This window comes from Dipteris shenzhenensis, chromosome 12 (genome assembly GCF_047967505.1).
Source record: "Dipteris shenzhenensis isolate YYH24624 ecotype China chromosome 12, Dip_SZ_1.0, whole genome shotgun sequence".
NCBI classification, from domain to species: domain Eukaryota; kingdom Viridiplantae; phylum Streptophyta; class Polypodiopsida; order Gleicheniales; family Dipteridaceae; genus Dipteris; species Dipteris shenzhenensis.
The window spans coordinates 28,278,951-28,292,738 of record NC_141607.1 but is presented as its reverse complement, the minus strand read 5'-3'; the positions used below and the strand labels follow the sequence as shown (position 1 = coordinate 28,292,738).

The 13,788-nt window shown below is 47.7% G+C and overlaps 1 protein-coding gene across 3 annotated transcripts in view; it reads right to left on the bottom strand.

The window, feature by feature from the left end:
• Positions 1–13,788, bottom strand: part of LOC147896060 (epoxide hydrolase 3-like) — a 101,621-nt gene that overhangs the window by 61,298 nt on the left and 26,535 nt on the right. For all 3 annotated transcript variants that reach the window (XM_087383072.1, XM_087383071.1, XM_087383073.1), the window contains one exon: positions 11,615–11,826. In XM_087383072.1, the coding sequence (XP_087239198.1) occupies positions 11,615–11,826 (212 nt within the window). The remainder of the gene's footprint in view (positions 1–11,614; positions 11,827–13,788) is intronic.

Sequence of the window (13,788 nt, the reverse complement as noted above, 5' to 3'; positions counted from 1 at the left end):
AGAATCCTGTGAGTGTCAAGATGAAACTCATAAGGCATAACGGCCTCCAGTCCATAGACCAGCTCGAAGGGTGAATACGATCCTCCAACGGTAACACTCAGATTATGGTAATTGTTGATCGATTGTCCAAAATGGCACACTTTGCCTTGTAAGCCGTTCGATAGGCGAATAAAGCAGCTGGAAGTACGTTGTCCCAATCGGCTAGAGAGTTTAGGCAAAGTCGATGCACGATCCCGCACATTGTGCGATTTGAGCTCTCAGCTAGACCATTGGCACGTGGGTAATAAGGAGATGAAAATTTGTGAACTATTTGAAGCAGGTGAACTAGTGCAGCAATGGTGTCATTTAGGAAGTGAGACCCTCTATCACTTATCAACTCAACAGGACAGCCAAACCGAGAGATGATCTGGTCATATAGAAATGTGGCTACTACCTAGGCTGTACAGTTCTTGACTGCCTTGGCTTCGACCCATTTGGTTCCATAGTCGGTGGCAAGCAGAGCATACTTGTTCCCTCGACGTGTGGCAGGAGAGATGGGTCCAATGAAATCCAATCCCCAGCGATAGAAGGGAGGCACCGGAGTGAATGGTTTGAGAGGGAGGTACTCACGCCTCGTAGGCTTGGGGCCCGCTCGTTGACATGAATCACATCTGGTCACATGAACATGGCAGTCGCGGAAGAGCTTCGGCCACCAGAACCCTGCTCGCATGATCTTACGAGCAGTAGCATCTGAGGCCATATGCCCTCCACCTATGCCAGCATGTGCCTCTTTAAGAATGGATTGTGTCTCGTGTGGAAGCACACACCGTCTCAAGATCTGATCCTTCCCAAGCTTGTACAATTGACCTGCAATCAACTTAAAAGGAGCAGCTTGAAGGATCCGTTTGCGTTTCTCTGTTGGAGTTAATCCTGGAGGAAAGCCACCTGTAGACAAGAGGTGTACTATGTTGGCATACCATGGTGGGAAGCAGTCCACCGCAAATAGGCATTCATCAGGTAGTGCTGTTATCCCGAACAAGCCTGCATCGGGTAAGTCATCGGTGATACCACTGGCTGGTTCCCCGGAATGTAACCTGGACAAGTGGTCTGCAGGTTGATGCAGTCTCCCAGCCCTCACCACAATGTCGAATTCAAATTCTTGAAAGAGAAGAATCCATCTGCTTATCCGGCCACCAAGAGTAGGCTTATTCAATAAATACTTAAGAGCTTGATGATCAGTGATGATCACAAACTTGTTGCCCAAGAGGTAGTGACGATACTTGGTCATGGCATAAACCATGCCGAGGCCCTCCCTTTCTGTGGTACTGTAATTGCGTTCTGCTCCATTGAGTTGTCGACTCGCGAAGTAGATGGGCAAATCAATCTTAGTATCCTGGTTAGGTTGAGCCAGTATAGCACCTACTGCCCACCCACTAGCATCCACATGGACATGAAAAATTACGTCCCAATCGGGCTGCCGGAGGATGGGGGCCTTCACGAGGCGATGCTTGAGATCATCAAAGGCTAGTTGTTGTGGGGTGGCCCAGACAAACGATCGGTCTTGATGTAGGAGTTCTGTCAGTGCAATAGCAATGTCGGCATAGAAACGTATGAACCTTCGGTAATATCCTACATGCCCTAAGAAGGACTTCACCTCTTTGGGTGTACGAGGGATGGGCAATGAGATGATCACCTCTACCTTTGCGGGATCCGTGGTCATGCCCTCAGCAGAAACAATATGACCAAGGAGAACACCTCGGAGTGCGAGAAAGAAACATTTGTCAGGGTTCAAACACAGGCGCACTTCCCTGCACTTATCAAAGACCCATCTCAACTTATGTAGATGATCATTTTGTATGGCCGGATCAAGATGGGAGGCCGATTTACCATTAAAAACAGAGAAGTCATCTAGAAATACCTCAAGAAACTTGCCGATATTCTCTTGAAAGAGTTTGGTTACAAGTCGTTGAAAGGTTGCCGGGGCATTACATAATCCAAAGGGCATCATTCGGTAGGCGTATGTTCCCCATTGAGTGACAAAGGTAGTCTTGGGCTGATCCTGTTCTTTCACTCGAACTTGGTTGTACCCGCTATATCCATCCATGAATGAGTATAAAGCATGTCCTGCCACTGTCTCCAACACTCTATCTGTGAAGGGAAGGGGGAACCTATCACGTCGTGTTGCAGCATTCAAACTCCGATAGTCAACACATATTCTAAGTTTGCCGGTCTCTCTTTTGGGTACAATGACAATTCCACTGACCCAATCGGAGTAATCCACTGGGTAGATTAATCCTGCTTGCTCCATTTTCTGTATATCTGTTTGGACTGCCTTGCCGTAGTTGGGATTCATGCGGTATGGACCTTTAATCACAGGGTCTGCATCGGGATATAAGTCGATGCTATGCTCCATGAAATCAGCGGGCACCCCCTTCAGATCCTTGTAGGACCAAGCAAAGACATCCACAAATTCTTTAAAAAGGTCGGTGACTGCAGCTAGAAGATAGTCATGTTCCCAGACCCAAGTGGCTAACTTCAAATGCCTGGGTTGGTCCTCACTTCCAATGTTGAGATACCGCCAGTTCCGTGCCTCATCAACAGGGGCAATGCATTGGGATGTTGAGGTACTTGGTTCACCCATTCCTAGTCCTGTATGTGCTGGAGTATCTTCAAGGGGAAAGTCCCCCTCCACTTCTCTCAACCAAGATGAGGGGTAAGTAACTGGGGAGTTCTCAGGCATTGACTGAGATGTAGAATCAGTAGATGTTGCAGATGTTGTGTGCCTTCGATGCCTCGGTGACTGTTTCAGCATGCCCCGGTAAGGTAAGCCTTCCACCTCATAAGTGGTTTCCGGAAGGTCTTGAATTGAGGGGTGGTCGGCTTCTGATAAGAAAAGGTCAAGCAAAGTGAGATCGACCATGTCCTCATCTCTGTATCCGGTATGCACCCTGGGTCCGCCCAAGACCTCAAGCTGTTGGTGGTGATTCTCCTCAAGTTCAGCAATGTCTATGTCACTTTCTTCTAAATCACTATCATCATCAGTCTCGTCTTCATTAGTGTTCCTGTTTTCTCTATCACCATCATTGCACTTAGCAGTACCATGGTTGTACACCGTAGTACCATGGTTGTGCACCGTAATACCATGATTGTACTCTGAAGTACCATTGGTGGGTTGTGCCCTACTAGCCTCGTCCCTAGTAGATCCTTCATTGTATCCTATAGTATTGTCAGCATCATTTTGACCAATGCCCTCCATGTCGGCCACTGGACGATCCTCATTGTTTACTGCAGTACCATCATTGTCCTCAGTACGATCTGTGGTGTCCACTGTAGTACCCCTAGTGACCATTCTCTTATACATGTGTGGACTATTGCAAAGTCCAAAGGGCATCCTTTCGTAAACTAGTTCAGCCAGACCCTGTCGTTCTGGGTGGATTTCTGACACTGCAAGTAGGTGTTCTTCTTGATCTTCTTGTTGGCATAGTTCCACCATGTTGACCGCTAATGAGCCCAGGGCTCCCATCCAATCCAAAATGACAGCCTCCTCGTCTTCTTGATCAGCCCGATCCAACAAGTAGGTCAAACTTTCAAATCCTTCTAGGGTTGTCTCCTCATTGATACCTTGGTCACCACCCGTGGGCCAGTCCCCACAGGCCCAATGCTCCTCTTCGACTCCGGCTTGTTCTTCAAAATCCTCCTCTCCTAGTTCTATTGGTATGTGCCTTGCGTGCCCTGTGACCATATCTATTTCGAGGGATGTCGATCCCAGGGGCAATCGAACTTCATCAGTTGACCAATCCTGAATGGCTTTTGAAGACCGCAACCATGGCCGACCAAGAAGTAGAGGGTAAGTTTGTTCATTTTCGGTCATATCAAGGACAACAAAATTGGAGAGAAAAGTTACTCCGCCAATCTTCATGTGAACACCTTTGACTGTACCCATTGGTTTTACTCTGCGTTGATCAGCCATGCGTACCTGAAAGTGAACATCACTTGTCAACTTCAACCCTAGTTTTTGGAGTGTACCTTTTGGCATAATGTTCACAGCCGCCCCACCATCGAGGAAGACGTCCTTCAGCTCCACGCCATGGATCTCCACGGTGAGCTTGGGACTTTGTTCACAAGTGAGGGCAGCGTAGGCAGAGAAGTGGTCCGGTGTAGACCCATGCTGAGCCGGTAATGTCTCTGGTGGTGGCCCACTCGGAGTAGATCCCTTGTGTCGACCTCCTGGGAGGCGATTCAGAAACGTAATAGTCTGATGCTTGATTTGGGGGGACAATAGGCAAAGTTGTCGTAGAGTGAGGTTGGGTTTGAAACTCATAAGATCTTCAAACAAGGAGTAGTGGTGGACACTAGCATTAGCCTTTTGCAACTTCATCCTCCTAGCCTCTGGCCGAGGGTCGAAGCTTACACGAGGATGTGGATGTAGGTCTGAACTGTGAGTCATTGTCTCCAGTGGTTTCTCTTCCATTACTCCTTTCCCTTTTTCCTGGGCAGAACTAGATCTTGTCCCCATAGCCTCTTCTCTGTTGAGTGCTGTTAAGGACAAAGTGGGAGGACCTACTCGTGCCTCCTTATCCCGGTACTGTCCGAGGGTTGTCACTTCTGTTGCAAACCTCACAGTTCTGGACTTGCGGGATGGAAGCTGACGTGTGCTACCTTCATCTTCAGAACTTGTTTGAAGATCTCTCGTGACACCCTTTACTACCTCCTGATACCTCAAAGGCATAGAGTGATCCCCCGAGGATGAGGCACTCCCAGAGTTAGTGGTTGACCTTAATGGTTGTGGGCCCTTCGAGTTTGTTTCTGAATCACTATCAGAAGCCAGCATGGGTGGTCTATTTCTGGGCGTACTGTGTACCTTTGAGGAGGAGAATGACCTCGGTGGGGGAACACTTGTCGAACTCATTGGTGCTGAGGTCTCCGGTGCTGACTCTGAGTCACCCTTACATTTGTCACCTTTTGTATGTGACCGTTGTGTGAATAAAAAAGGAAAAATATTTTTCACTTGTTGCATGTTGCTGGGTGAGTGCATAGCTATGTACATAGCTAGTTGGTTGTGGAAATGAGATGTGGACACCCTAATGACGGACTCCACATTAATGATATACTTTTGAGATGGAAGACGCTTCTACAGGAACTCTGGGAGATAATGAAGTGCAGTGAAGGAGCACCAAGCTAATCCAGAGCATGGCCAGAGTGTGACGAGGTTTTGTTGTGGGATGACATGTACTCTTCATGGTTGTCCAATGCCATATGTGCATGAAAGCACAAGTTTTTTGTTGAGAATGCCTTGCTTCCAGTGTGTCAGGAGTGGCTTCATGGTTGTGTGATAGTCTGTGGGGAATTGAGCATTACATGCTGGTTAGCAGGATATGTGCAAAGGTGGAGTGCCTAAGGTTGAGTATAGGCACTAATTGCCTTGGTATAATTTGAAGGAAAGAGTGGGAGAGTGGTGAAAAAGTAAAAGCTGACGTGGCTATAATCAGAAAAGGTATCCATGCAGGTGGCTACGTGAGGAGGAAGAGGAAGCTTCTCGATGACGATGCTAGCATGCTACGTGAAGGACTACTTTAGAAGGAGTTCGTGGACGACAGAGGGGGCGGGCTGGAGTAGAAGAGGCTCTTCTCGATGAAGGCGACGGCTAAGGGAGCTCAGAGGTAGCTTGGGAGAGAACGGTGAGCTACGTGGAGGAGATGACGAAGGAAACTGAGTAGGAACCAGAGGGAGCGATGGAGGTCGTTCGTTCTGCGCGCTGGAGTATCTCAAGCAATAGAGAGAGCTGCTAGAAGGAAGAAGACGAAGGAGGGCATAGGAGTTTTAAGCTCCTTGGCTAGCGGAGAGGGTTGCCATGACTGCGAGCTAGAAGATCTTGGACCACAGGCAAGGAGATATGGACCGTGAGCAGAGATGAGGGATTCGAGGAAGCGAGGGAAGGTTTTGGAAGAGGAGGGACGCGGGCTTGCAGTCTGGAAGGAGGAAGCTCAGGAGAAGGAGCTGAGGAAAAGGGAGGACGGCGTCGATATTAAGCTGGGAGGACTTTGCGAGCTCAGAGGCAGTGGGGGTCGTTTGGTTCTGCAAGCTGGGGATCTGATGGTGGCAGGAAGCTTCGCAACTTGGCTAGAAACATGACAGCGCAAAAGAAGGAGGGAGCTTCTGAGATGAAGAAGGAGCGGTGAAGGTCCGTTGTTACTTTGGAGGGAGCTTCTCGATTTGGATAGGCGTCACTACTACACAGGAGTCGTCCCTTGGATAAATGAAGGCTGGTGGAGAGTTCGTGGGCTGTGGCGAATCTATATGCACAGGCATTGGGACTGGTCGAGGTCAGCATATGCAAACACGAGGTGACCACTTAAGCTAATAGGATGATGAAAAACTGGCTTGCTAGCCAAGACGTCAAAGAGCCTTGCTTTCATGTCTTTGAGCAGTTCGGGATGGGCTAGTTAGTCGTCAAGTGAACACACAATTGCTTCAAAGCTGAGGGCAGAGAGGCTTTTGGTTAAGCGGGTGCTTTATGAAGAGTAACAGAAGTGCCGGGTGTTGACAATGGTCACGTACATGAAGGGTTGTTGCTCTTGTTGTGAGGTGCAGAAACTTGGCCCTAGGTGTCACTACTATATAAGAAGGATAAAGAGTGAGCACGAGAATAGCCATGAGGTAGCTATTATAGATTGAAGGCAGAGATGAGCAAGAGATGGCGGGCTGCATCATTTCGAATGGTTGTGATGATCTATGGGAAAGATGGAACAAGATTTCTAACTGAGGCTACTTTGTGGGTGGTTGCCCGATGAGTTGTGGGATTGGATGCAATAAGAATCTGAATGCTTGGTGAGATTGAGCTGAGTCATCAGTAGGAGCTTGTGTTGGGCTGTATAACTCAGTGATTTTGTTTGAAGTTGTGAGGCTTCCCGAAGAATGTAACCAGAGTGTGAGTTGTGTCTGGAAGCGTGTAGAGAGAAGGATGTTGAATGAATGCTTTTGGCCTTGTGATAGTGTTGTTCGGGTGTTTTAAACGTGGATGAGGGTGGCTGTGAAGGCGGGTTAGGCTCTACTGTTTTTGTCTATCCACCGTGTCACAGCGCCCAACACTGCGCCAATCAAATGGGGATTGTTGCCCTCCCCCGCCACTACTACATCAACCATATTCACTTGGGATGCGGGTTCCACTCTTCTATTGGGACAATCTCTGGTGTAGTGGTCATTTGTGTTGCACTGTGTACAAGAGGGTCCCCCGAACGGCTGTGTACAATCATCTTGGTAGTGGCCGTACTCGCCACATCTGTAACACATGATGGGTCTTCTAAAGTTTGTACCCCTGCCTGCACCTCCGCGTCCACCTCTGAAACCACCCCTTCGACCGCGTTGATAAGAGGGTCCATAGCCACCTCCTGACATAGGTGGTTGGTACGGGGCATAGTATGGTTGAGGATAGAAATAAGGGGAACCAATTGAATTGGGGGCAGGAGCTTGGAGCAAAGGGGGAGTCGGAAGCAATGGAGGTGGCATGACAGGAGGAGGAGGTGGCTCAGATGCCCGTGCAAGAGGGGGAGCAGGAGATACTTCTGCTGGTCCAGAAGTTATGGGTACCGTTCTGTTGACTGCAGCAATCAGAGGTTCCCCCGAGGTATACTCTGGAAGAAGCTTCCTTAATCCTTTAAGGTACCTACACTCAGAGGCATCATGTCCATGGATCTCACAAAATGTACAAAATGAGGTAGAAGTAGGTACCTTTCGCTTGGAGGGGCACTCCCAGTAACCATGGTTAGAACCCTTGCATTCGGTGCACCAAAGGCCACTTCGAATTTGGGCCTCAAAGGACGATTGGCCATCCACCTTTATTCTATCTTTCAGGCCTTCTTTGATTTCTTCTAACTCCTTCTTGAGTTGCTGCCATGCGGATGATCCCTCCTCTCTTGGGAGTTGGGTGGTCGTATTCGTTGATGAGGCAAAGCTTAACTGTGACCGTTCCATCTTGACAGCTTCTTTTAGGAAGTCTTGAAGTGAGGCATGTTCAGGGAGTTTATCCACCAACCTTATAGCAATGGAAGGGGGTAATGCTTTCAAAAACCATCCCTTCATAACAGCATCATTAGGTGGCACAGACATCTTTGCCGCCAAGACCCTCATCCTTGTGTACATCTCAGAGATGCTTTCTCCAGGCTTCATGGTGTCAGTGGACAACTCTTGGACAATCATGTGTTCGAATTTTTCCAACTTGAAAGTGCGTAAGAATTCCTCCCTTAGGTCTGTCCACGTCTGGAAGTGGTCCGGAGGAAACTGACTGTACCATACATCCGCTGCATCCTCCAATGACGAAGGAAAGATGTGAAGGAACGCATGCTCATTCTCCACACCTTTAGCTTTACATGCTGTGAGGAACTTCCTCACATGAGCTTCCGCATCCTCATGGAGGTGGCCTTTGAACTTTTGAGTCTTCACGTGGACCTTGTTGAGTAGCTCAAGAAGTCTAGCTCTGTCTGGGGGACTGAGAACGGCCATCCCCACCCGAGAGGTTGGAGAAGATGCAAGAGTTGGAGGGAGTCCTGATGGGGCTGTAATGAGTGTTGGTGTTCCCAAGGAGGAGACTACCCCGACAACTCCTCCTGTGGAGGACCACAATGGGAAAGTCACTACTGATGTAGTCATAGAGGGAGTGTACCCAGATGGTAGCGCGTAAGTGGGGGGTCTCGGTGTTGCAGAGGGAAAGGGTGAGAACATGGAAGATGTGGGGGTGAAAGAGGATGGGGGAGCATTTGGGAAAGAAAGGGACGGAGCTGAAGTCATGGATGAGTAGGCAGAAGGGAAGGAAGGAGGTGGTGGAAAAGGCAACACCGGTGTGGATGGAAAGGGAGGTAAAGGCATGGCCGGAGCAAAAGTACCCCCCAATGGAATAGATGTAGAAGAAGGATTAGCTAGGAGCCCGGAGCTATGCATAACAGATGAGGTCGCAGCTTGTCCACAAGAGGTTGAGGCAGGAGCAGATGGAGTCACCACTCCGGTAGAAGAGGTGGTTGATGAAGACATCGTTGCAGGAAGAGAAGAGGGGCTTCCTTGACCTTGATGAGTCCCTGAGGAGCCCTCGTCCTTAGTACCCTCTTCTTTCACCTGTTCTCCGCTTTGCACTTCTTCTTCTCCGGAGTCCGGATCTGACCACCAGGGTCCCTGTTGGTCCAAGTCAATGAGAGTGTCGATGAAGTTACTTGCTCTGGCTACTGCTCCAGTGGGCTCACTTTGTGCTCGAGTTGAGGGCTTCGCAAACTTACGTCGCACGTAATGCTTCTTGTACCTAGTTTGGTCTGCCGGAAGTCTTTTCTCCACTCTCCTCAAGTACCTCCTAGTTCTCTCACTAGCTCCTTCAAAGGTTTCAGAACTACTCGGCATAAGACCTCTCTCTAGGACCCTAGATCACGACTTCTCTCGTGCTACTCAATACCAGCAGTGTCCCACCGTGATCGCCATAAACTGTTTGAGGGGAGGGGTTCCTATCCTTCCGGAGGTGTTACCGGAGGCCAAAGGCCACTGGTGTGAGAAGCATGAGTTGTGCAATGCTCTAATGCAATGGATCGTGCAGAGCGCACCGTGCAGTAGTGTGCGAGTGTCGTATGCTATACTGCAGTGAACGACGACGTAAGAGTGCACTATGCTAAGTGACAATCGCCGGTGAACTCCACAACATAAGCAAAATAAGAAAATCCTACACTGGTGAACAATCCCCATATCCGGAAGAGACAAGAGAGATGAGAAAGTGACCGAATTGGCCAATGTACATATCACTGGACGTATCCCCAGGTCACAAGTTGCAAGTCACAAGAATACACAAGTCGCAAATCACCAGAATACACGGGTCTATCCCCATAGTAGACAAAGGGTACACACAAATCTCTCACATTCGCTCCTTGGCGAGCTCGTAGCTCTAGCCTCTATCTCTCCTCACTCTCCTCCCTTTCGCTCCCGTGCCGAATGCCGAATGCTGAATGCCGCCCCTTTCTCTCTCCCTTCTCCTTCATCTTCATCCCCCGCCTTGGAGGGTCCCTTCTTCGCTGAGAATTCCCCCTCTTTCTTCCCATTGGTCATCCTCTTATCTCCTTAGCTGTTGAGGATAGCCGTTGCGCCGCTGGCTCTCTTGATGGCTTCAGCGACTTCCTGACTCCCTGACTTGCCAGCCTGATGGTATAAATTCTCCATGTGCAGGTGAGCTGGTTCACCGCACCTCTTGATGGCTTCGGCGACTTTCTGACTCCCTGACTCGCCAGCCCGATGGTGTAAATTCTCCATGTGCAGGTGAGTTGGTTCACCGCACCACTGCACCACTGTATCACTGAACCACTGTGTAATATAAATACTCCTGACTGCTCCATGTGCTAAGCTCACTCTCCGTGTGCGCAGCTCTTGATGACCTGTGGTTGACCTGTGTCGACCTGTGGTTGACAGCCTCGGACAGTACTCCTGGATGAACCCGTGTGATCGCGTGGCTAACTTGTGTTGACACATGGTCAACATGTGGTCAACAGATGTCGTCATGTGGTCAACGCCTGTCGACAGGTGGTCGTGTGATAAGGTAACACATCAAGAGCTGCGCACATGGAGAGTGAGCTTAGCACATGGAGCCATCAGGAGTATTTACATTTACACAGTGGTTCAGTGATACAGTGGTGTAGTGGTGCGGTGATCCAGCTCACCTGCACATGGAGAATTTACACCATCACGCTGGCAAGTCAGGTGATCCAACTCACCTACAAATGGAGAATTTACACCATCAGGCTGGCGAGTCATGGAGTCAGGAAGTTGCCGTAGCCATCAAGAGAGCCAACGGCTATCCTCAACAGCTAAGGAGATAAGAGGATGACCAATGGGAAGAAAGAGGGCGATTCTCAGCGAAGAAGGGACCCTCCAAGGCGGGGGATGAGGATGAAGGAGAAGGGGGAGAGAGGAAAATTCATTCAGCATTCGGCACTGGAGCGAAAGAGAGGAGAGTGAGGAGAGATAGAGGCTAGAGCTACTAGAGACTTGTGTGTATCCTCTGTCTACTATGGGGATAGACCTGTGTATTCTTGTGACTTGCGACTTATGACCTGGGGACACTAGTCCAGTGATATGTACTTTGGCCAACTTGGTCACTTTCTCATCTCTCTTGTCTCTTCTCGATATGGGGATTGTTGACCAGTGTAGGATTTTCTCTTATTCTGCTTATGTTGTGGAGTTCGCCGGTGATTGTCATTTAGCATAGTGCACTCGTACACATTGTCGTTCACTGTAGTATAGCATACGACACTCGCACACTACTGCACGGTGCACTTTGCGCGATCCATTGCATTAGAGCATTGCAAAACTCATGCTTCTCACGCCAGTGGCCTTTGGCCTCCGGTAACACCTCCGGAAAGATAGGAACCCCTCCCCTCAAACAGTTCAACTAGGCCAAGCAAACAAAGCAATGACTTAAAACTGTTAACGGAAAGGGAGGAAAATCTACAAAAAAGGGGAAACAACCTTTGATCAACTTAATTTTGTATGTTTCAAGTAAAAATACAAAGGGCACAAGGTGGAGAACAATGTTCATTATATTTTGTTTGAGCAAGATAGAGAAGCCAGAACATGGGACAAAAAACCCTGAATAAGTCGTCACAAGCATATTTACCTGCTGCTCTCCCAAAGCATCAAGCAGCCCAATCAAATCTCCCACTATGTGGAATATCGTATATTTCTTCACATCTTTAGGAACATCAGATTTTCCATAGCCACGCATATCTGGTGCAACAGCATGATAACCTGCTTCCGCGAGAGCAGGGATTTGATGACGCCATGAATACCAAAATTCAGGGAATCCATGGATCATTAATACTAAAGGGCCTGTACATCCATTGAACCAAAAACTGTAAATATTTTGAATTGGATTTGACTTAATGAGAGCATCATATTGTGATTGGTATACACTACCAACAAGGAATCCAAATGTCCTGCCTTAACGTTGAAACAACCAATTCTCAATAAATCCAAAAAATTCTGCATTCGCCGACATCCAACCAGGTAAACAAAACTTGCACACGAAGTTAAGTTCAAGATGAAGGCATTGCATAGGCTTAAATGATTATAGGTACACAAAACAAAAAACCTCAAGGTGCAATATATTGGCATGTTCAAAGAGCATGCATTATGACAATTAATGGCTTACCTCAACAAAGTTGAGAAGATGCAGGATACCTCACAAGGCATTGGAAGCTACACAAACCACTAGATGGCATTGCGATGGGATGAAATGCATGGAATTATGAGGTATAACAGCTGTTGATATACCAAAGGAGATGCTACAAAAATTATGGCAAGACTCAAGGGCAAAATTGCAGTTATACAAACAGGAAATTAATCCAACGGATGCAAAAATATCTTGGGGAGACATATCAACGTTTAAAAGGAATTTAATATGCGAAAGGAGAACCAGCTCACATGATCTAGAGGTGGAGAAGGGAATGTGGGCAAGAACTAGGGTTCCAAGAGAAGACTGAATATGCAAAATCTGCCCCACGAGGGAGGTCCAAAATGAGTAGCATGTACTTCTAAGATGTCGGGTGTATACACACATCAGAGAAGTATATAATGACAATAGAGGCAACCTGAAAAATCTATTAGAGCAGCTAGCTACAAAGATAGGAAGAATTTTTGGAACATCGCAACAAGCTACTTGGGCTACCACACAAACTAGCTCAACAAGTACTAACTACATAGCAAGTCTATAGTATTTTCTTTTACCGGATGTAAAAGATCACTATTTGTTAATAGTGATCACCATTCCCATAGATCCTGGAGGGTTTCAAGAGAACTTTAATAAAATCATATCATATTCTCTCTCTCTCTCTCTGTGCCGACAGCGAGAGATGACTTGATAAACTCATGTACGTGTCATCTTCAAAGGCCCAATGGAGAGCCACCATGGCAAGTGATATGTTTTCCCAATACTACTTTTGAGTACTTAAGTTTTGAGGTTTTTAGCATAGCACTCAACAAGGGCCTTAGCATGCCCTTTGTCTCAACCACAGTGGCTTGTATGAGTTGCCTTATTTTATTGTACTTTGTCTCATAGTCCATGAGGCCTACCGAAGACGTTAATACATCTTTCATATATTTTGCAAGAAGAGATCTTTGGCAAGACCAAGGTTATGTTCTTTAACGCCTCATGGACAATACTTCATTGACATAGTTTCACCTACCAAGGTTATGGTCTTTAACACCTCATGGACAATACTTCATGGACACAGTTTCACCTACCGAGGGGAGCTGGGTAAAATAGTACAATCATACATCTATCTAGGGGCACGTCAGTTTTCACGATGACTCATGTAACCAGAGCATGCCTCCTCATATAGGGCACGGAGCACTGGCTGACTAGAGTGACGGTGCTTTCAGGCACACTTCCAAGACCCCCAATGAAGAGATGGCTATTTGACACACTTGTGCAACTGTATCATACGGTTGGACCTACTTCAGCTCTATACATCATAGACTTAGGGTGGGAACCAAGAGTTCCCCATCAAGATCTAGTTCTACCATGATCCATATAAAAAATGACATTTCCTTGATAAAAACTCGCATTTCCTAGATAGCACTATGTGGGCTATATATGAAATAAGTGGTTCGTCCGGTTGGAGGTGGAGTGGCAAAGTTTGTGGTAGTGAATGAAAGTTTGGACGTTTAGGATAGCAATGAAGTGAAGGGGAAGGAGAAGACTCGAAGAAGAGGGAAGATTTAGTAGAAGGGAGAGAGAGGAAAGGGGGGAGGCAAAGGGAAGCACTTCGATGGGATGCAAGGATGTCTCCT